The sequence below is a fragment of the Xiphophorus couchianus genome, chromosome 17 (assembly GCF_001444195.1).
Source record: "Xiphophorus couchianus chromosome 17, X_couchianus-1.0, whole genome shotgun sequence".
Classification (NCBI taxonomy): Eukaryota; Metazoa; Chordata; class Actinopteri; order Cyprinodontiformes; family Poeciliidae; genus Xiphophorus; species Xiphophorus couchianus.
In genome coordinates this window covers 4,895,288-4,916,975 of record NC_040244.1, presented here as the reverse complement: position 1 = coordinate 4,916,975, position 21,688 = coordinate 4,895,288, and the positions used below count along the sequence as shown (strand labels likewise).

General features: G+C 39.0%; 1 protein-coding gene and 1 long non-coding RNA gene across 3 annotated transcripts in view; one reads left to right on the top strand and one right to left on the bottom strand.

Annotated features, from left to right (window-relative positions):
- The window catches only part of wnt5b (wingless-type MMTV integration site family, member 5b), a 73,813-nt gene extending 61,324 nt beyond the window's left edge, over positions 1-12,489 (top strand). The window contains exons 3-8 of one of the 2 annotated variants that reach the window (XM_028043732.1): positions 2,268-2,437; positions 3,102-3,189; positions 3,306-3,465; positions 7,431-7,723; positions 11,381-11,539; positions 11,874-12,489. In XM_028043732.1, the coding sequence (XP_027899533.1) occupies positions 2,319-2,437; positions 3,102-3,189; positions 3,306-3,465; positions 7,431-7,723; positions 11,381-11,539; positions 11,874-12,173 (1,119 nt within the window). In that variant the 5' untranslated portion in view covers positions 2,268-2,318 and the 3' untranslated portion in view covers positions 12,174-12,489. Of the gene's footprint in view, positions 1-2,240; positions 2,438-3,101; positions 3,190-3,305; positions 3,466-7,430; positions 7,724-11,380; positions 11,540-11,873 lie in introns of those variants that run through there. The other variant, XM_028043731.1, reaches the window with a different exon arrangement.
- Positions 12,490-13,226: 737 nt separating this feature from the next.
- Positions 13,227-14,421, bottom strand: LOC114160861 (uncharacterized). The gene is made up of 2 exons (XR_003598879.1): positions 14,288-14,421; positions 13,227-13,497 (listed from the first exon to the last, which is right to left on the bottom strand). It is a non-coding gene; the product is annotated as an uncharacterized LOC114160861 (long non-coding RNA).
- Between the last annotated feature and the right edge of the window lie 7,267 nt (positions 14,422-21,688).

Genomic DNA, 21,688 nt, shown 5'->3' with positions numbered 1-21,688 from the left:
GCACACACACCGATACTGTGACGTTTCTCACCGAGTTTTGCTAGATCATTGAGAGTAAACGAGTTGAAAAGCAAACGTGTATGGCAAATTATTTCTGAAGTATGAAACTGCTAAATAAACGAGGATCTAACTTGTCAATCTGAGTATTTGTAAAGTTGTTCTTTTCTTACTTTTTGAACAAAACAGCCGAGAGGAGCTCATTACCAACAGCGCTTTATGGATGTTTTGATCGGTTTCTCTACACTTCAGGGGCCTCCCATTCAAGTCCTTTGGCCGAGTGGATGCAGCCTTTATAGAGAGGCACTGAGTCGGATCAAAGAGCTGCTCTGCAGGTTCACCACCCACCGACCCGCCTGCAGTTTGTCTTATAGACCCGGTTATGAATTGAGGAGAGCTCGCTTCAACACGCCTTTTCTTTTTCTCCTGACCGTCTGTCTGTGAATGTGTAGGATAACATGTGTGTGTTCCTGTGTGTGTGTGTGTGTGTGTGTGTGTGTGTGTGTGTGTGTGTGTGTGTGTGTGTGTGTGTGTGTGTCTTTTTTTATTTTTAAACTCCAAAGAGGGGGAAGGATTAGGAGATTTTTGAGGCACTCACCTTTTACTCAAACAAATCATTCACTTCAGCTAATAAAAGGAATCTGACCCACATGAACTTTTAGAAAAGACTGGTTGGAGTTCAGCAAAAAAAAAAGTTCAACCCCCATTCACATGTATGGATGGATGGGTGGATGGAGAGAAGGAATCAACAACTGGATTGTCACACTTCAATCACCTCAGGCCACAATCTGTTGTCTACAGGACCAGTAAAGTATTCACACCTCCCATTTTGTGATGTTACAGCCATAAACCAGAATACTTTATCTTGATTTTACCCAAGAAAACAATGCAGGCATTGCAAGAAAGTGAGAGGAAAATAATACGTCCTTAGCATGATACTGCCACTGCCGTGTTGCCAAGGGGGCATCAGATTAAAGCATCTAGTCTTAAAGTTCTGTTCTGCAGCTTTTAGATCAATCTCTGCAATCTCTACACATCTGAATCAAGTGAATGATTAATTACGAGGCCTTGGAAGTAATTCAACCTTTTGATTCAGGTGTGTTCAAACAGGTATACATCCAAAAGTTGCAGTACAGAATTGCTGGAGTTGCTGACTAAATATACCACTCTTTTCTTCTTTTTTTTAAAAAATTTGTAATAAAAAAACAAAACTCTCAACTTGTGTGTTTTCTTTCAAAGTCACAACCATTCAGTACTATTTGTAAAAGCCGATTGAAGCGTGATCCATAAGTGGACATTCCTGCAAAATATTTTACAAATGAGAATACAAAAGTAGGACCAGTCATCTTTACTCTAAAAGTATTCAACAAATAACCTTCAGAAGGCACCTGTTGTTTTAAAATAGATTTAAATCCAACCCCACAGCATGGTATTTCATTGAGATGTATCCAAAAAAAAAAGGGAGTAATAAATGCATATATATGTCCCACTTTTCACATCTGTATTTGCAAAGTTATTTGTAAACCATTTTCTATCCACTTTTTTGTGTTGATCTATCAAATAAAATCTCCAATTTAATCCAGGTTTTTGATGATTTGGAGAAAAAACAGAATACACAGACATTTGTAGATGGATGTGTCAGATCCCTGATGTGTGTGGTTTCCAGTTGTTCATCTGGTCTCCTCTCACGTGGTGACAGGAGGGGGAGGCGGTTCTGGACCGAAGTCGGGGTGCGAAAAAAAGGAGGAGTGTAAACTTAAACAAGGAATGGGAGAGATAGTAGTGTTAGAGGCTGCAGGGGGACAGGAAGGACAAGCAGCAGTCTCCTCACGTTTTTTTTCCAGATTTTAATATCCTTGTTAATATGCGTATTTTTATTTTACTGTCCAAACCAGACAGCTGGATTCTGCATGTCACACATTGGCTTGTTTTATTGGTCTGCTGATAAGAGAAGGCTTAAACTGGACTAATAAACTGTTTTACGCACAACGTTTTCATTTAACGAATGAAACAAAAATGGATTTGTTTTCCCCCCCTCTGATTGATTTCAAATGATCAACTGCTTGACACCTTGGGATAAACTTTTAATTTATATATTTATATTTTTTTTTTCTGGCTTATTGTATGCTGCGCAGGAAGAGTCTGATAAGAATAGGAACATTATTTGGCACACTCAAAGAGGACTTGTGAGCTGGACCCGAACTCACACCGTCTCCATTAATTAGCCGGAGGAGGACGCGTGGTGATACTTTTCACGCATGTCTCAACAGCAGAGCACTTTGCCCCGCACTGGCTGCTCGGCGGTGCCGCGGCGGACAATCATGGACAACAGGCCCGTCCCGAGGAGGCGGACCGGAGCCGTCCGACATCTGCTACAGCTGGCGTGCGTCGTCCTCGCCTGCAGCTCCCAGCTTCTGATGGTGGAGGCGAATTCGTGGTGGTGAGTGACTGATAACGGGAGATGCCGTTTCGAAAGATGTCCATGTGATTCAACTGTGATTTCTAATTTAGAGCGTCGTTTGACGCACAATTTGGGGATGTATTTCCTCCATGTTCCGCATCCGTTTTTCTCTTGTTTGTTGAGTTATTTTTCTTATTTTAAGATGCATTCATGCAGCTGTTTTTGTTTTTCGGGGATCTGCTTTTTGCTTTGTGACGTTGGGTGCTCGGTTTGAATGGAACAAATGTGAAGGCTCTGTCACAATATTTACCCTGGCTGGCCTCCCAAATGGTAGAGCTTTGTGTCTCCAGGGTGCTTTATCCACACTTGTTTCAGAAACTGCTATAGGATTAGATGAACATTCGTGAAATCATGTTGCAGACATTTGTATGACATGCGTGAGCTGCAGAATCAGCAGTAGATGGTTTGTTTCATGTACTGAGCTGAGGAGTTTTTTGGGGGGGAGGTCAAAGGGAAGGAATCCAAGGAGTCATAAAGATAGTGGCTGTAGAGATGTTCTCCACAGGAGTCTATTTATCTGTGTTTTATAGCCCACTTGTCCCAGTAAAACCTGCGCCTGACTTTTGTGCTCTGCCAGCATACCAGAGTCTCTGCATTCCCACTTTTAATCAGATTTCAACTTCAAATGCCCCGCATCTTTCAGGTCTCTAGGTCTGACCCCGATCCAGCGGCCCGAGATGTACATCATTGGTGCTCAGCCTCTCTGCAGTCAGCTTTCTGGCCTTTCACAGGTGAGTTTCCTCGCACCGTGCATGGGAATCTCCCCACAGGGACCGCTCGGAAGTGTGGAGCCATTAGGCAGCTAATCTCTGCTAATCTCGGCTGCTGTTCCTATGTGGCCCCGCAGAGTCAGAGGAAGCTGTGCCAGCTGTACCAAGACCACATGAGCTACATCGGAGACGGAGCGAGAACGGGCATCAAGGAGTGCCAGTACCAGTTCAAACAGAGGAGGTGGAACTGCAGCACTGTGGACAGCACGTCCGTGTTTGGACGGGTCATGCACATTGGTGAGTTTGTCATGCTGGATGTGTTGGTTAAAGTTCAAGGCAACAGCAGGTTTGAGGTTCCTTCAAGGAGGTAGTACTGTAATTTTCTGTGTTTTTTTTGTTTTCAATCTACAGGGTAAAAAACCCAAGAGCTTCATGTGGTTATTGTTTAGAAAACTATTATTCTTTTTAATAGACATGAGTTGGCTACCTTTGTGAGTTTACACCAGAGTGTTATAAGGATTCAAAAGCATAAACATTTCACCACGGTTTAGTCCTTTAATCTTTAGTTTCCCATCTGTGTTGAGCAGAGGTGAGCTGCCCCTCCCCAACTTACTGCTGCACACTGCTGGTCAGGCTGTAGTCTTTTAATGTAATTTAAAATGTATATCAAGGAACGTAAGGGAAAACTGCAGCTTCTTAACATGATTACAGAATCGACGTGATTCGCTTCTCAGCTGCAATATTTACTAGATCATGACAACACCTGGATACATTTCTTCATTTTGTTCAGATGCAGAATTTTGCTAATCAGGGTAATAAAAACAAATCCACAAAGTTTACAGCTTGTGTTTGGGATGCCTGCATTAATTAATGCTTTTGGATTCGCTACATGTTTGCCTGAATTTGTCAGTTGTATTTGTCTGGCGTTAATACCAAGAAAATTGGTATAGCTATACATATCAAATTTAATATGTATAACTAAAGGTATGGTAAAGCATACCTTTAGCCAAATATTCATTAATGAATCAACTATTAATTGATTCATTACTGATCAATACTTAAAATAGGAAATTGGAGCAGTAAGGTGAAAGCATAGCAAACTGTTATCTGTATTTCAATCTGGTATTTTCCCTTACTTTACCATTGCAATGTAATGTTTTTGCTTGTTTGATTTTTTCCCCCTTCCAATCATGTAAATCACTTTGAAATGCCCTGCTGTTGAGCATGTGCTTTACAAATAATGATACCTTGCCTTGAAGAGACACGTGTATTTTGTAAGGATGAAGATGAAGACTTTTTGAAGATGAAGACTTTTAGACCAAATTTATTTTAAAAATGTCAGAATTTATCCCATAATGCACCAGCTGGCCAAAAGAATCCCCTTCTGCATCATATAAATACAACAAACAACTCAAATATCCAGTACTTCAATAAATTTAAGATGCGAACTTCCAATTGCTTCCCAATTACCAATCGTATTATGTTTAACCAACTATATTTATGACAAATTAAAATGTGGAGCAAAAGCACTGAGTTAACAACTTTTGCGCAGGCGCAGTAAAGGGGGTTCTCGGTTCAACGCAAAACGCGACGCACCATCGACAGAAGTCGTGCGTAAAGACGCTCCAGGGTGGAAAAAAAATCAAGTAGCATGCGTTGTGTCTCCGGTATTATGAGTTTCTGTAGTTCGTTTCGATCCCGGGTCCGTGTCCAGCTCGTTTAAATCCCCAGCAGGCGATGTGGGAAACGTCTCATCAACAAGTAAGTGTCAAATCCGCTGCAGGCGGTCAGTCCGTCCGAGAGCTGAGGCGTTTGCTGCCCTTCTCTCTCTGTCCTCCAGGTTTATACGGAGGTGTGAGGCAGCCCCATTGTCCCGCGGCTCTCCTTTTGAAATGCGCTGATGAGCTAGCGTCGAGCCGGCAGATCCGGACCTGCTATTTGAAGTCTAGTCTCCACAGTCCCATAAAGCTGACGGGGGAACTGTTTCTTTAAAAGCGCACCGAATAATAAAAAAGGCTCACACGCCTCGTTTTCTTTTTTTCATGCATACCTTTCTGTCTGTCTGTCTGACTGTGTTGATTCCAGTCCTCACTGTGGTCCATAAAAGTAGCTGGCTACTTATTAGACTAAATACTCCAACAGAAACTCGGCAACTGATGCGCAACCAAAAAGATTCATATTTTATATTTGTATATATTTTTTTATATAAAGCGTAAAGGCTCTACACCTGGGGAACATGGCTTGGAGGGCGCCTCAATTAGAACCTTAAGTTACTCTTGAGTTGCTATATCACTTAACAGCCACACGGGCATAGAGTGCAGCTCCACAAAGATTAAATGAGGATGTGATTAGTTTTTTCCAAGTTGTTGGTATTTATTAAAATTAAGAGCATGATTTTATCTCCAGAATAGACATTTAAGTTACAAATCTGGAAACTCTATGTGGCCTCAAGTCAGGATGCTGTTTGTTATTGTTATGGAAATGACTGAGGTTCAGGTTTTTTAACCTCCTGTTGATCCCATCCTCTCCGTTTGCTTTTTAAGTGGTTGTGTATTAATGCAGATGGAGACTTGGTGGTTTTGTTGTGTCATCCTTTTTTAATATGGTGTTACTCTAAGCAAACTGAAATAAATAATATGGACAAAGGTGAAAATGGTAAATTATTGTGGCTTGATTTAAATTAGCTGTGCTTACATCGAATGATTGAGTTTTTAACAGGCAATTAGACGCAAGTCCTTAAACATCCGGAAATCTGAAACTCTGTTTTATTTCCATTACTAATCAATTTTCAGGTCGAGTCAAGAAAATATGTACGCTTTTATTAGTGTTAGCATACCAAATAGATTTTGAAGGTTTTATGTTAAGTTGACTGACAAAAACAACGATTGCCCTGCAAAAGTAAACGTCTTGAACTTTTTCACATTCTGTGATTTTCTTACAGCAATAAACGGACGACTCAGTTGGGCTGTTTTGCAAAAAAAAAAAAAAAAAGATTAGGGAAATGGTGTATGAAGCTAAGACATGCATCAAGTATTACCTCAAGGAGGCTGAGTACAAATTCACCTAACGCTTCAGAATTGTATTATTTTAAAAGAAAGTATCTTCTGTTTTTGTCGCTGAATCAGTTAATAGATTGTGAAAGGTTATATTCAAAATCCAAGTAAAAAAATACTCTAATACACATAAATAAAGATCTATAGCTGTACCTAAATATTTTTTCAAATTTATTTTATTGAAGTGATTAAACTAAAGCTATTGTCCTGTCTATAGGCTCACTAGCCAATGGCGAATTTGCAGGCCCAGTCACTGATTAGGCATTTAGAAACTAATCTTTAGACTAATAGCAGAAATAAACTTATTTAAAACCAAGAGTTGCAAATGTTTTTCTATTTCCAGGTTATTCTAAAATCAGTTTGTTCACTAATATTGTCTAGCAAACTTCACCGAATAGCTTTTTTTATACTGAGAGTTAATCACATGCAAATGATTTTATTTATTTCTGAACTACATTTAGAAATTTCTGAAGAAATAAGAGGTTTTTTTGTTGCAGAAAAGTTTGAAAAACCAGGGTTTTAAAGTATTTATTTTTTAAAAATAACTAAATAAAAAGTGTGATGTTTTTATGTATTTATCCCTCTTTACTTTGAAAAACTAAATAAAATCCCACCTGATAGTTGCAGCATTATGCTGAGGGGTTAATTATTTTTCTTCATATTCTTATTTCGTAATATGTGAAACTAACTGATGTATCAGATAAAAACGTGTAGATACAAAAGCAAGCCACATAAATCATCATATCCGGTTTTATTTCAGCTTAGTTTATTTTCCCACTTAAAATTCACAACAAATATCATCTGAAGAAGACACTTCACCAAAAAATAGTGAATTCAGTACATCCACAGAGATTAAAGTGAGTTACATACATTCCCAATTGATCCTAGTAACAAAACAACCTAGCCAAGCTCAGTTTATTATTCAAACCAGTTAAAAAGTTTTCTTTCAAAGTAAACTCAGCCAATTGCATTGAATCAATGACTTGCAGCAATCACTGCTCCTTGGTAAACATGCAACAAGAGTGGGATTTTGGTTGCAATATGTTGAAATGCGAATAAGATGCACTGGAAGTCTATGATGGTAATAAGTAATGAATTAAAGATCGAGCAATTTTAAATGCGACAGAGAATTGCACCTCGCATCATTTTTGAAATCTAAGAAAAAACATGTTTTTTCAAAAAACATCTCTTGTTTTTTCACTCCACCAGGCTCAAGGGAGACGGCATTCACGTACGCCATCAGCGCGGCCGGTGTCGTCAACGCCATCAGTCGGGCGTGCCGCGACGGCGAGCTCTCCACATGTGGCTGCAGCCGCACCGCCCGGCCCCGCGATTTGCCGCGCGACTGGCTGTGGGGAGGCTGCGGCGACAATGTACATTATGGCTACAGATTCGCCCGGGAATTTGTGGATGCCAAGGAGCGGGAGAAGAATTACCCGCGCGGGTCGAGAGAGTATGCTCGAATTCTCATGAACCTGCACAACAACGAAGCGGGGAGACAGGTATGACGAACCAACACACACCGCCACTTTTTGTTCTGCTGTGGGAACTTTGGTGGGGGAAATGTGTTTTTCCTCTTTTTACCCGAATACTATATCTGTATGTCTGTTAGGAATGTGTGTCAAAGTTGACCTGGCCTTCCCGCACTGTGAGTGTGAGTGTGTGTGTGTGTCGGTTATTTATTGGGAACCTGCAAATGGTACAACTGCTAACGCCCTTGGAGTTTAGCTGGGTCGCCCAGGTCAAGGCGCATTCCAGCGCTTTAACGCACAGACCCATGCACAGATAAACACGGACAGATGCAACACATTGGACGTCAACCTTATTATTATTTGGAACATGAAATTTAGTGGATTCATTTCATGGCACGTTTGCAAGATGTCACGTATTTTTAAATCTGCACTTTTAGTCGTAAACCGTCCGCCTGGCTTGTTTGGGTGCCGACCGTTTATCTCCACCACAGCTTTGTTTAAGCTGTTTACAGGACTGAGACATGCATGTGTGTATGCACAAATGCTCTGTTTGATTTGTGTGACAGACAGTGAGCCCAGGTTTGTGTGTGTCAGAGGTCAAAGGTGAGGGTCTGGAGAGCTTGTGTTTCTGCTGACGGTCCCGTTGGGGCTATAGAAGAAAGTATGAGGAGAAAGATATACTGCCACAGCTTTGTATTAACACATGCTTCCACACACACACACACACTCTTTTGAAATAACTTTTCCTTCCTTCCCCTGTTTGATCCTTCACTCTCATTGTCGTCTGTCCATCGAAACGGAAGAGAGGAGAGGGAGATGAAAAGGTGGGGAGGAAGACAGTTTCTCTCGTTCTCCCCATCCCTCCTTTCTGTCTTTCTTTTGAGGACACGCTTGTTTGTCCTAAGTGGGATTTGTCTTGCTTGGCTGAACAAGGCAAACCACAGAGTCTTTGTAGAGGATGTAGAGGTCTGCCGGTGTGTGTGTGTGTGTGTGAACAGTGAGCAGTGTGGTCGTCGGGGTGTGCTGACGTCTGGAGGCAGAGACGCACATCAAGGGAGGAATCTTTGTCAAAGTTGACCGATTGTCACTAACCAAAATTAGATGCTCATGCAGCTTTCTGTTTAACATAAAAAATATTCCTCAGTTTGGTGGTTCATTATGTGAATTCTGTTGAAAACCTCCCGTCTGACAGGTTTACACGTAAGCAAATGGTCTCTTGCAGAGCCTATCATCTGGACAGCTCACCACACTATCAGAGGGCAACAGAGAGACTCAAACATGCACACACACGCACACACTCGCATATATGGACAGTTTAGAGAGACCATTGTACATTTGGATAATATGGAAAAAGCCAGGGTGCACATCGAGAACCCACATATTCACAGGATCAACACAAAAACTCAGTGCAGAAAATTTCAGGCCATAATGGGAACCCAGGTGAAAAAATGTTTTAACAAAGAACAGAAGATAAAAACCTGTATATTAGATATAAAACAGACACATTTCTGTTCCCTATCTGTGTAATGTCATCCCTGCACATAGTAAAAATCAATATGCAGTCAGATCTGCTTCAGGTGTTTCTTCATAAACAACATGAGACGGATGACAATTGCAGTGCCTTGAAAACATATCCGTAGGAAAACTAACGATGCACATGACCATAAACATACCAAATCCACAGCGACGCAAGGTGATGGTAGATGCTGTGGAAATGCTTTTCTTGAGCAGGTGCAGTTTTAAGAAGCCAGAATTAAGTCTATTGGTCAGACTGAGAACTTGCCAAATATAACTATAATGTAATCATCTAGTTTTCTTACAGTTAGGTCAAAACAAAGACAGACCTTTAAAATACAGCAACACCAACAATGCTAGTGAAGCATAGATGTGTGTTGGCTTTTTTCTTAACTTCTCACTTCATTCATAACTTAGCCTGGCATAAAAGGCAGCCTGTGTTCTCCATTTCTGTCCTTGTTTCAGACTCAGGCAAGTACACACCCATACACACACTCACTCACTTTAACCCTGACAGAGTAAAACCTATTGTGCTTGACACAGAGAGCATGTCTCCACCATGGATGACTGGCCATGAAGGTCCAGAGTCACTGTGCCCAGCAGGCATGACCCACCAAATACCTCACCATGGCGCTGGAGAAACAAATGCATGCTTTGACTGGACAGAATGGGGTTCCTGGCTGCTACTATTTTGTGGTAAAAGTTTTTTTCACGGGAGAAATAAGTGTTGTAGTTATAATACCTCAAGCTAAACCACCAAACGTGTGTAGCCTTAATAACAAATACCATTGTCCTCTGTTTTCCGTGGCTGTCTGAGGAGGTCACGGGGGTCGGATCGCAGGATTGCAGGGTGCCGAGTGCTATGCCTGCTGGGTAGTAAAGTAGAGGTCTGAAAGCAGGGGGTAGGAGGTGGGACGCAGGGGTCAGGGGTGTTTGGGATGCAGAGGTTAACGGAGGTGAGAAGGTAACTGAGATCAGGCAACGTGAGGAGAGAGAATGATGGGTTTCATTAGCGTCAGGGGAAATTAGGAATCAGAGGTAAATGATTCAGTGAGTAAATGTGTGGTAGCTTGTCTGGTGCACACTAAACTCTGTGCAACGCTCCATAAGAGCGTGCATAATTTATGTAGGTGTTTAGGATAGGGGTGTTTTAATGTGGCTTGTTTATTAAATGCTGTTTAGGTGACCTGGTAAAGCTGCAAGGTTTACTGCTGCAGAGACCATAAATCTTCTATTTCCTGTTCTGTGTTTTGTTTTAAACAAATCCATATGTTCAGAATGCAGCAACATCCTACAAATTACAGGCTTTCTAAGAAAAAAAAAGTGAAAGAACATCAAATGTTTCCAATGTTTGACTTGTGGTTTTAAAGTTAGCAAAGGGTGAAGGAAGTGAAGTAAATATGTTCATTTTTTAATACAATCGTTTTTAAAGAAAAATGCAACTTTGATAACATTTAAGGGGATTTAGGGGTATCAGTGGAAAGTGGTGTATCCATTTTCATCGATACACCAAAATAAAATACTGTGCAATCAACTGCTTTTTGAAGTGATCTACTGGTAGCCTACCTGTAATTTAATCTGTGAAGGATTAATTTTTTAAAATGTTACTGCATAAACAAGACCAAGAAGACCAAAAACACAACAGACAGGTCCAAAAGACTTGCAATTGCAGGAAGAGGTGGTTCTGTTGAGCAAAAATGGTTGTTTGCACAAATACACCACTTTATTAAGAGTTTATCAGAAGACTTTTTCACGCCTTTTTGCAATGATTCATTAATTTGTGGTTTCTATCAGACAAATTTCCCATAAAATATCCAAAAGTGTGTGATAGCAACATAGCATTTTGTTATGACATTGTGTTTTAGCAAGGATCTCCATTAAGTATTTTCAAATTCAGGATAAATGTAAATATATCTATATTTACAGTTTATTAGTCATTTCCATTCATTGAGTTACTTGAAAAAAGACCTTATACTGTAAATTTGACTCTGAAACAGTCTGGGATGTTGACAGGAGAAATTGTGCAGAAATTCTATGGTTACATATTTACACCACTAGATGGTAGCAGAGTATTATTGAAACTAAGAATTCAATGTACTTTGCCGTCCTGCTGGTTCTTTTCTCATACGAGGATTTATTTACAGATATATATGAATGTCTGTCTTTCACCAGGCCGTCTACAACCAAGCCCATGTCGCCTGCAAGTGTCACGGAGTCTCTGGGTCCTGCAGTCTGAAAACTTGTTGGCTTCAGCTGGCTGACTTCAGGCGAGTCGGAGAATTTCTGAAAGAGAAATACGACAGTGCTGCGGCCATGCAGATTGGACGCAAGGTATTAATTTGATATGTAGTGACCATAAACATTTACTTGAATGCTTTATTGGTGAAATGTGCTAAACAGACACACTTGACGTTCCCATGATTTTCCTTTTTAATGATTAGATGTATGAAACTTTAAGAAAGTTGACTTCTGAGAAACTGAGCGGGTCTATATGTGTTTGAAATTTTAAATTTAATTCTGCTCCCAAATCTGAAAATGACTCTTGGTTAACTCACAAATGAAGCTACAATAGGGAGTTTTCTTTAAAGTCCAGACCACTGATCTGGTGGTTCACTGTCCAGATGTATCACTCAAACTTTTTCCCTCCTTTCTTTTGCTCTACCAGGGAAAGCTGGAGCTGAAAGACAAGCGCTTCAACAACCCGACACCTGAGGACATGGTCTACATTGATCCAAGCCCCGACTACTGTCTCCGGAACGAAACCACAGGCTCGCTGGGAACGCATGGCCGCTACTGCAACAAAACCTCAGAGGGTATGGACGGCTGCGAGCTGATGTGCTGCGGCAGAGGGTACGACCAGTTCAAGACATACAAGCACGAGCGCTGTCACTGCAAGTTCCACTGGTGCTGCTACGTCAAGTGCAGGCGCTGCACAACTCTCGTGGACCAGTTTATGTGCAAATAGCACAAAAAGGCGGGTTAACTCTGACCCAAAGAAATGGGAGTGAAAAGAGAGGAGAGGAATGATGATATCCATTTTAATATAAAGAGCTGATCAATGGACTGATATATATACATATATATATATATTAAAAAAAAGATGTCCAATATTCTGATCACGGTCCTGATGGAAGAACAAAACGGCACAAACGAGGATGAAAGGGAAAAAGGGAACAGGTTTCAATCCCTTGAAGTGGGGACACATTGACCTATGTGAGCTGAAGAGATAAAAATAAATATATAATTAAGAAATAAATAAATCTACAACTTACACATTTTAATTTAAAGAGACTTGTGTTTGTTTGAAAGTGTGAAGCAGCCTTGATTCCTCTGATTGCCTGCTGCTTTTTTAATGTAAGAGCACTGCTAACATCACCATATGCACTCCCATCCCAGGAGCAGGAGCAAAGAAACGCCCCAAACTACAACCAGCAGAAAGGGAACAAGTCAAGGTGACAATGAACCCAAAGTGCCTTATAGAAGTATTCATACCAGTTCAGCTTTTCCATATTTTTCACGTTTCATCCAAAAACTTTATTTTATGTGATAACCCTACAAAGAGTGGTCCATAGATATGCAGTACACGGAAAACAATCCATGGGTTTACTTTACTTTGTTGAGCCATTTTTTGTTGCAATTACAGTTATAAATAACATTCTGCCCTGAACAAGTTGTATGTTGCTGTTAGTGCAAGCATCTCTCCTTGTTGAGTAGACCAGTGTTTCCCAACCCTGGTCCTAAAGGCTCACTGCCCTGCATGTTTTAGGTATTTCCTTGCTTCAGTCCAGCTGATTTCAATTGATGACTGATTAACAGGCGTTTGTTGAACTGCAATCAGTTGAATCAGGCACATTAAAGAAGGGAAACCTCTAAAACATGTAGGACAGTGTGCCTTGAGGACCAGGGTTGGGAAACACTGGAGTAGACAACACTCTACTATTACTAAAAATAAAGAGATCAGGCTCACGTCTCTGAACATTGCTGTGAGCTATTCCCAACCGGAACATTTGTTTTTTCCACCTGTGTTATAGTATGGGACTTCAAGCATGATGATTCTACCACCAAAGCAAACATGTCCAGTTTTAGGATCTGTTGGACTTTTTTACTAAAATGTTTTCTGTCTTTAACTGGCCAAATCACATGCTTTCACATGTGTGCTGTGCTCCCTTCATGGCTTTTTGCAACGTGAATTTCTTAAGAGACTTGCACACCAAATGCAGCATCAGCTCCACCAACCTCTGAAATCCATTCATTTGTGCTTCATGCTCCACGCAACGTTTTGTTTTTCCCTTTTTTTCCTGCGCTGAGCGAATGCCAATGCACTGTATCTCCTCCCTCAGCATCGAAGTGCAAGCAGCTTGGTACGGCTTGTGTTGCGCTCAGGTTAAAGTCAATATTTGTTGCACTTTGACTGCAGTTACACAGCGACAGATCCTCGCGTGGCCAATAGATACTAGATATCTATCAAACTGCTCCACACTGAGTAGAAAGCAGCCTGTTAATAAGGAAACCAAACTCCTTCACTTGCTTTCTAAAGGGTCACATATTTCTTTATCAGCTTCTCTATTGTTGATTTTAGCACAAAGGAAATGTAAGATCTGCAAATCAAACATAATAATAATACTTTTTATTGTGAAACTCTACCTCTTGCGTTTTACTTTGCTATGGATGAACAGAGTGCAGCAACATCAGTGTTGCTTCCAGTTTAGCATGACAGGATTCACTGCTGAGACACCTGCTGTGAAGCTCAAAGGATGCTGTCTGTCTTTCTTTTTGTCACTCTTCCTTCAAGGCCAGGTTTGTGGAGTGCACAACTATTAGTTGACCTCTAATCTCTATTCTACTTGTCTGATTATGATCATGTCTTGAAAGGTTTGCAGTTCTTTTTTCTATTTTTAGATGATAGATTGAACATCTTGGTGAGAAGTTCAAAGCTTGAGATATTGTTTTATAACCTCACTCAGCTTTAACCTTCTCCACAACCTTTTCCGTGACCTTTCTGCTTTATTCCTTGGTTTTCAGATGCTGTTTGTTCACTAATGTCTCCAACAACTCTCCAAGGCTATGTACTCCATTTACTTAGAAGATTTCTGATGCTTCAGGGAAAGGAGGGCTGATTACACTTTTCAGTGTTTAATTTGTAGCCAAAATAGAAAAGTTCATGTCGTTTTCCTTCCACTTCATAATTACGTCCCACTTTGTGTTTATGTAGCAAATCCCAATAAGACACATTGAAGTTTGTAGTTCTGAAGTGACAAAATGTGAACAAGGATATTGAATATTTTTGCAAGGCACTGCAAAGAGAGGGACTCCAGATACTTTGTTTGTTTGGGTTTTTTTGGTAGCAAACTTTAGGAGAAAAAGTATAGCTTACATAAATCCAGTTCTAAATGCCTGAACATCAGCAAAATGCTAACAATAATTCTCAAAAGGACAGGGCACACTTCCCTTTGTGTCGGTGACCTGACAAATGATCCTGTGAGCGGGTTAATGAGGCCTGCTGCTTGACATTGTTGCTGTTTAAGTGGGCAGTTTGCTGTCTAGCTCCATAACCTTCATATCAGGTGAAGAAAGCATCCATTAGAGAGATGAATATGTTGGACTGGCCTTAATGAAGACATGCAAAGAGACACTTTCAGTGCTAAATGGACCTTTGTCATCTTACAATGTCAAACAAGATGTCAGGTGTTGTGTTGACTTGGTATTTTTGCCAGGACTGTGACACTTTGTGACTTTGTGATGCAAATAATAGATGTGTTTGTGGACTGAAGATGGTGTGGAAAATAAAATGCAAGAAGAAACAGAAGAACTGGACTGCAATTCCTTACAAGCAACGTTCAAGAACTAGTGCATAAGAAATTATATTTTGTTGGTGTTTATAAGCTTATGATGTTTTCTATGTTTTATACATGCATATTACTGTGTATTCTTTTGATAAAGTAGACTTTGAAAGTGAAGATTTCTGTCTGCTGCAGTTCTTCTGGAAAAGTCTGACGCAGGTTAACAAGATCCCTCCTCTACAGCTAAGCCTTTTTTTTAATTTTTTACCTTGTTGCATTATTTTGCAATAGGGTAAAAAATGTCAAATGAGTTTGAGAAGATCTGTATACACAAGACAGAAACAATAAAGGAAAATTTGTTACTTTAATTTTCTGAAAGTTGAATCTTCTCTCATCCAACCCTCCATCATAGTATATATTTATATATACTGTAGATTTATATATATATATATATATATATATATATATATATATATATATACTGTATATATGTTTTAGAACTTGCTGATTTTCCAGTTAACTGTCCTCATAATTCTTCTTGCCTTTTCCCCTGAAGACCTTTGATTCCAACAGATGGCTAAGCAGACTGTCTGTCTGTTTCTATAAACTCCTTGTTTGTTCTTAATTTCTGTCCCACAACATTCATTTTCCACATTTAAACACTAAGCATTACCGTATTTGATTCCTATAAATACCATCAAGATGATCTTAAGTTGTCTCTTAACATTTGTTTATCAGTGTTTTTCAATGTTTAGCGCTGAATGTCGAGGCTAATCGGGTCAGAACAGTGACCTTACTAGCAATCCCATTACTTGTAGCTGCTTGCAGATAATTGGATTAGACAACTGACCAGAGCGGCACGAGTGACCTACACTCCTGTGTATGAAAAATCCTCCTCACCTGACAGAGGACGGTGAACGTCTGGGGTCATCTCTTATTGTAGACAAACTCTTAATGCTTACTGGAGCTGGAAACACAATAATCAGTAACTGATCATCTATAAAATCTGTCGTTTATGTCAATATGACGTGTGTGAGGTGCTAGCAAGATTAGATCAGTGAAAGTGTAACCTTCAGGCCCATCTAATCCTCCTGGCCTAACAGCCATCTGTTTACAAAGTGCTGCCAGCTTGAATTTGCACAAACAGAAAACTAAACACTCGGTGAGGATTTCCACCCTCATGTTGCTTTAAATGGTTTTTGTATTTTCTTAACTTTATTGTGAGGCTATTTTTTTAAAAGCTGGTGATTGCAGAGGATCACAGAGGTAAGTGTGTTTAGTACATATGAATACTTTTATGTTTTTGTGGCCATGTAGCCAGTTTAGTGTTGCTTTTTAGTGTTTCTTGGGTGTGGATTTTTATTGAATTGTGACTTGGAAATGTATGTAAACGTACAGCTACTTATTTTCTTTGGATTTTATTGTCATAGACTTATATAAAGTATTGCATAGTAGTTTAATGGAGGAAAAATTATTTAATGCTGTACAGAGCCATTTTTTTTGCTACAATTAGTCCTTTAGTTGCATCAGCTTTACATACTGAACCTTTTAGCATTTTTCTTGACAAATATAGATCAAGCACAGTTATCCTGGATGACAAAAGCCTATAAAGATAAATTTTCAGATCTTGCCATGAATTTTCAATAAAACCATACATCTGGTCTTTGATTAGACCATTCTATTTTAGCTATTGTACATTTAGGGCTCGGTTTTTAGCCGCATCCGCCTCCCCATGACCAAGTTAGCTATTCTGTGATGTCTTTGCTGAAGAAAAGCCTCCCCACATCATGATGCTGCCACTATTGTATGTCACCTTTGGGATGTTGTGTTTAGGATTATGTGTTGTTAGTTTTGTTTGTTGGCCAAAAAGTTCACTGCTGTTTTTGCTTGTAATTCTTCCATTAAGACCAGAATTGTGGACCAAACAACTAACAGGTACACTGTCAACATATTCCTCCACCTTGGTTGCCTTGGGCCTCTTGGACGTTTCTTTGAATAATGCTCTCTTCGGATCATTGGAGGAGCAGCACACATGACTCTACATCTCAAACACAGTGATGGGGTCAAGGATATGAAATTTATGAGGAACTAGCATTTGCTGCAGGCTCATCTTTAACAAACAGATCATTATTTGATGGATTTAAACTGATGCTAAAGCTAATTAACTGCTTCATTCTTGATTGTTCAGTTGTATTCCTGGTTCAGTCATCTTTTTAGCTGCAATGAAACAAGATAAGAGATCTAGGGAGTTCTGGCTTCTGGTGGGTTAAAGGTTCTGGCCAGTCATGTCTTGGGTTTGGAGCTGTGGCTTGTGGTGAAGGATTGAACAGAAATTTGGGATCTTATTTTCTAATCTTTGAACTGGGAAAAATCGGCATAAGGTGAATTCTGATTACTAATTAGGTGACTTCTGAGGGCAATTTGTTTCACTGTCTTTTATTTAGGGGTTTCGGGGGGAGAAAGGAGTTGAATGACGCACTTCACGCATGCACTTATTTGTTAAAAGAGACTTTTTTTTCTCACACAAGAAATTAAAAAACAAAAAAACTAACAGTTTTTGAGTATAATATAAAATATTTTCTGGGTGTGAATACTTTTACAAGGCATTGTTTTTCTCCTACTGTTCTTATTTATTTATTTATTTATTTATTTTTGGCAGATTTTGACATTGAACAATGAGGCCATTATTCTTAAAACCTGTTTTGTCTCAGCGCAGGAGGAAGAAAGTTGCTTTTTCCTCTAAAATCATAATAAAACCAGAGTAAAAATGTTTGCATTAACTGCCCAGTTTCTGTCTTTAACAGGCCATTTATCATGTTGGAGTGAGAGCATTTTCCCCGCATTTAGCCACATGATACCAGAAGCAAAGGGTACAAAGGGATTTTGCACAATATGTTTGTAGATTAGCCAGCAGCTGGTGTGGAAAATCTCTCTGTGATCTAGATTAGCTGAAGTGAGGAAACCGTTTCATTTTCAAATACCATAAACCTACAGAGCGCGACAGATTCCAAGCCTTCTCCTTATTCAGCTGCTTACTCTGCTGTTTTACTCCTCAAACACAAACAGAGCTCAAAGACCAAGTCAAACACAAATGCTCAGCCACTTATCCATAAGCTCATTCATCCATATGCTTTCTACAAGCTGTGGTAGGAGCAGAATGGATTGCTGAGTAGTCTGAATATCTAATCTTCTGGGGATGGCTCTGCAGATGCAGTAAGTGCTCTCTGAGTTGGAAGGTCAACTTCCACGTCAGTGCTGCTCCTTTCTGTACATCTCTGATATCTTCTAAAGCGCTTCTGCTGATTGACCTTTTAGCCCCATTTACGATATGGATACAAAAGTCAAAACAATATGGAAATATTTAATTTCAACTTCTGTGTTTTTTGTTTTTTTTACTGCAGTTTAGCAAAGAAAGATATTCAGGTCTTTGCAAAAATAATATAAACTGCTAAACCTTTTTCACATGTTATAGTACAACTACAAATACCATTATTCAGCTGACAAATCGGTGCATAATTGTTGAGTGGAAGGTAAAACATTGTTTAATCAACTCCTCGTCTTTATAGTTCAGGTTGCATGTTTAGACTTGCTGTCTAAGGTAAATTTACACCACAGTCTCAAATTTCCCACATCTTCTAAAACATTTTCATCCAGTATTGTCCTGTATTTAGCTCCATATGTCATCCTGTTAACTCTGACCGGCTTTGTTCTCCTCTCTGAAGAAAATTCCCACAGCATGATGCTGCCACTGCTATGTTTGGTGTGTTTTTAGGATATGTGGGTTTTTTGTTTTGTTATTGTTGTTCTAAAACCTAAAATTAGACATAAAATATATATATTTTTTAAATTAAACCATGAAACAAACAAATATTGTAAGCTGTCAGAAAACCTGATAAGCAATATTTTTCCTGTCTAATTTTTCCTAACGCTATCATAGAAAATCCCAATGAGATACATTCAGGTTTGTTTCTAATGTGACAAAATATAGAAGGGTTCAGGGTGTGTGAATATTTTTAATGCACCAATGCTTTTATATTCAACTTAATTTCATACTGATGAAAGAAATAAAGTACAACAGATTTTATGCCTGTAAATTAAAAAGACTGGTGTCTCTGAGCAGCTGAAATAAATGCTTCATGCATTCCTTCAGAAATTACACACAGCAAGTAATGAGGTCATTATACTCAAAATATGCACTTAAACACTGTGATTCAAGTACCCAAAGTGTTGACTTCAAGATTTAATGGGAAATAACTATTAACATAATATTGCACTTAGCATAGACAAAAATCTTTTCATTAATGCATTTTTCTTTTTTCTGAGGAGCTAAAGAATAAAGTGTGATGAGTGTAGAACATTATTTGCTCTTATTGCAACCCACATGCAGGTAAGCATGTTGGATATAGGTCATGGTTGGGTGACCTAATTTTTAAATATTTAAGGCTGGTCCTATCATGGTTTCAGTGACGCCAGGTGTGATCAAGCAGGGCTGGTATTGAATGTTGTTTCACTGTTTCAGGTCTTCGTGTCTTGTTAAAAGCTTTGTATAATCTTGTTGAGGACTGATTATGGGCCACATTTTTTATACTCTGGTTCTGTTTGGAATAAACATGTTGCCTAACGCCAGTAAGAGCCATTGCATAAACCGAATAAAAGCCATTTGAAGTTCAACAAATTATAATTATGATTGTGTTTTCAGGTGTGGCGTACCGGCTGTAACCCGTCTGTGCCGTGTGAAAACTTTCATCCTGCCAACGATGTTTCACACCCTAAAAAACACGACAGTCAACTAATGGAAAATTACCTGGACAAACTCGCTTTCAAATTAGGAGGCGGTAGAGAATATACGGTCAAGATGACAGTTTGACTGAAAGATGATACAGAAACAGCTCGACAAAACATAAACCGGCTTGGCGGTTCTAGCCAACGGGGGTCTTTGCCCTGGAAAACTGGTCCTGGCCCCTGATATGGCCCCTGTACTGAAGAGATAATGCTGAATTAATTCCTCATGATGATATGCGCTGGCACAGAAACTGTAATTAATTGGTCCCTTGGAACAGTTTCTTTTTTTACTTTCACATTTTTAAGTTAATGAATTAAAATCGAAGGTGTTGCACTTTTAGCTTGAGCTGCATTGGGATAGGATCACAGTTTTCATCTTGCTTGTTTCATTCTCTGTTTCTGTGCCCCCATCAAAAGAACTCAGGTCTGCTTGGTAAACTTAATTTACAACTGCCATTTTAAGCCCGTATAAGACTTTGAAAGATCTTCATATTTTTTCTAATTTAATCTAATCTGATCAGGCAAATAGAAACATATATTTGAAAGTTTTCTTTTTTCTTTTTTCTCCAGTATTCCCTACATTCTTGCATCTTCTCATCATCTCTGATTTGCTTCCCTTTTTCAGTTGGGGAAAAAGCTTATCCTTAGCATAATGCTGCCATCACCATGCTCTTGAGAGAAGATGTTATCAAGGTGACATGAACTTTAATATGAGTTATTTTATTCATTGTAGAAAAATGTATATGAAAACAATTTGTTTAACCAGAACAATGGCACCACAGTTACTGATAAAAAAAAATCCTATAGCATAAATGTAAACTAAAACATTAATTGTATGTAATGTACATGTTATTTCCAAAGTTGATATGTTTTAAATTAAAGTTCCCCAAATGCGTGTTCTCCAAGAAAAATAGCCAGTTACTATATTCTGCACAAATCTAGTCAGAGAATAAAAGAAACAAAAAAAAATAAATACATGTAGCAATTTTAGAGTTACCCCTGTCTGTGTAAAACAAATTTCAATCTTATTTTTGTCACATTACAACTAAAACCTTATTGGGATTTTATCTAACATCATTAATTATAAATGTGAAGTGGAAAGAAAATGTTTTGTTTTCAAACTTTTATTTTGTAAAACTAAAATAAAAAGGTTGTGCAATGACAAATGAAGGTTGCACAAACAAACTGGTTATGCCAACAATAAGTTCAATGAAGGACACTCTTGCATTCAGTGCCACTCATGTTTAGTTTTGGAGTTTTTAATGTTTTTCTCATCAGTAAAGAACCGAGACAATCCTGGAAAAATTCAAGACATCTAAGTAGAGAAATCATGTTTTAAATAATGTTTTGAAACTAAAGACAGACTCTTAGTTTACTCTTAGTTTGCCCTCACTATCAATAAAATTAGTGCAGTGGTCCGGTGAACGTGGTTTTGGACTATGTCAGAGTGAGAGAGAAAAAGTGTTCCACATCTTCTGCCCAGGTCGAGATAAAATCAATTTCTAAAGCATAGCTGTTGCACAAACCTACATCATGCTTTTGGGAAAAATACACTACGTATTATAAAATGTTTCTCTTCTAGACTGGATTTAGATAAAGTGCTGTGAAAAGGTGTTTGTCCCCATGGAGATTTATTTTATTTTTGCTTGTTTGATTGAATATTTCAGATCATTAAACAAAATGTTATATCAGACAAACTTAGCCAGAATTAATACAAAAGACAGTTTTCAAGTATTGCCACACGCTGGCAGTCAAAACTTATTGCAGTCAAAGCTTTAGAATGTACTAATTACGGCCTGTCTTAATTCATGCAATAGGCTAAAATATATTTTAAAACATTTTTGAAACTGCATAGGTGTTTATGCCACCCTTGGCACAAGGTGATATCTGCTCAGTCACACTCAGCAGATATCATCAT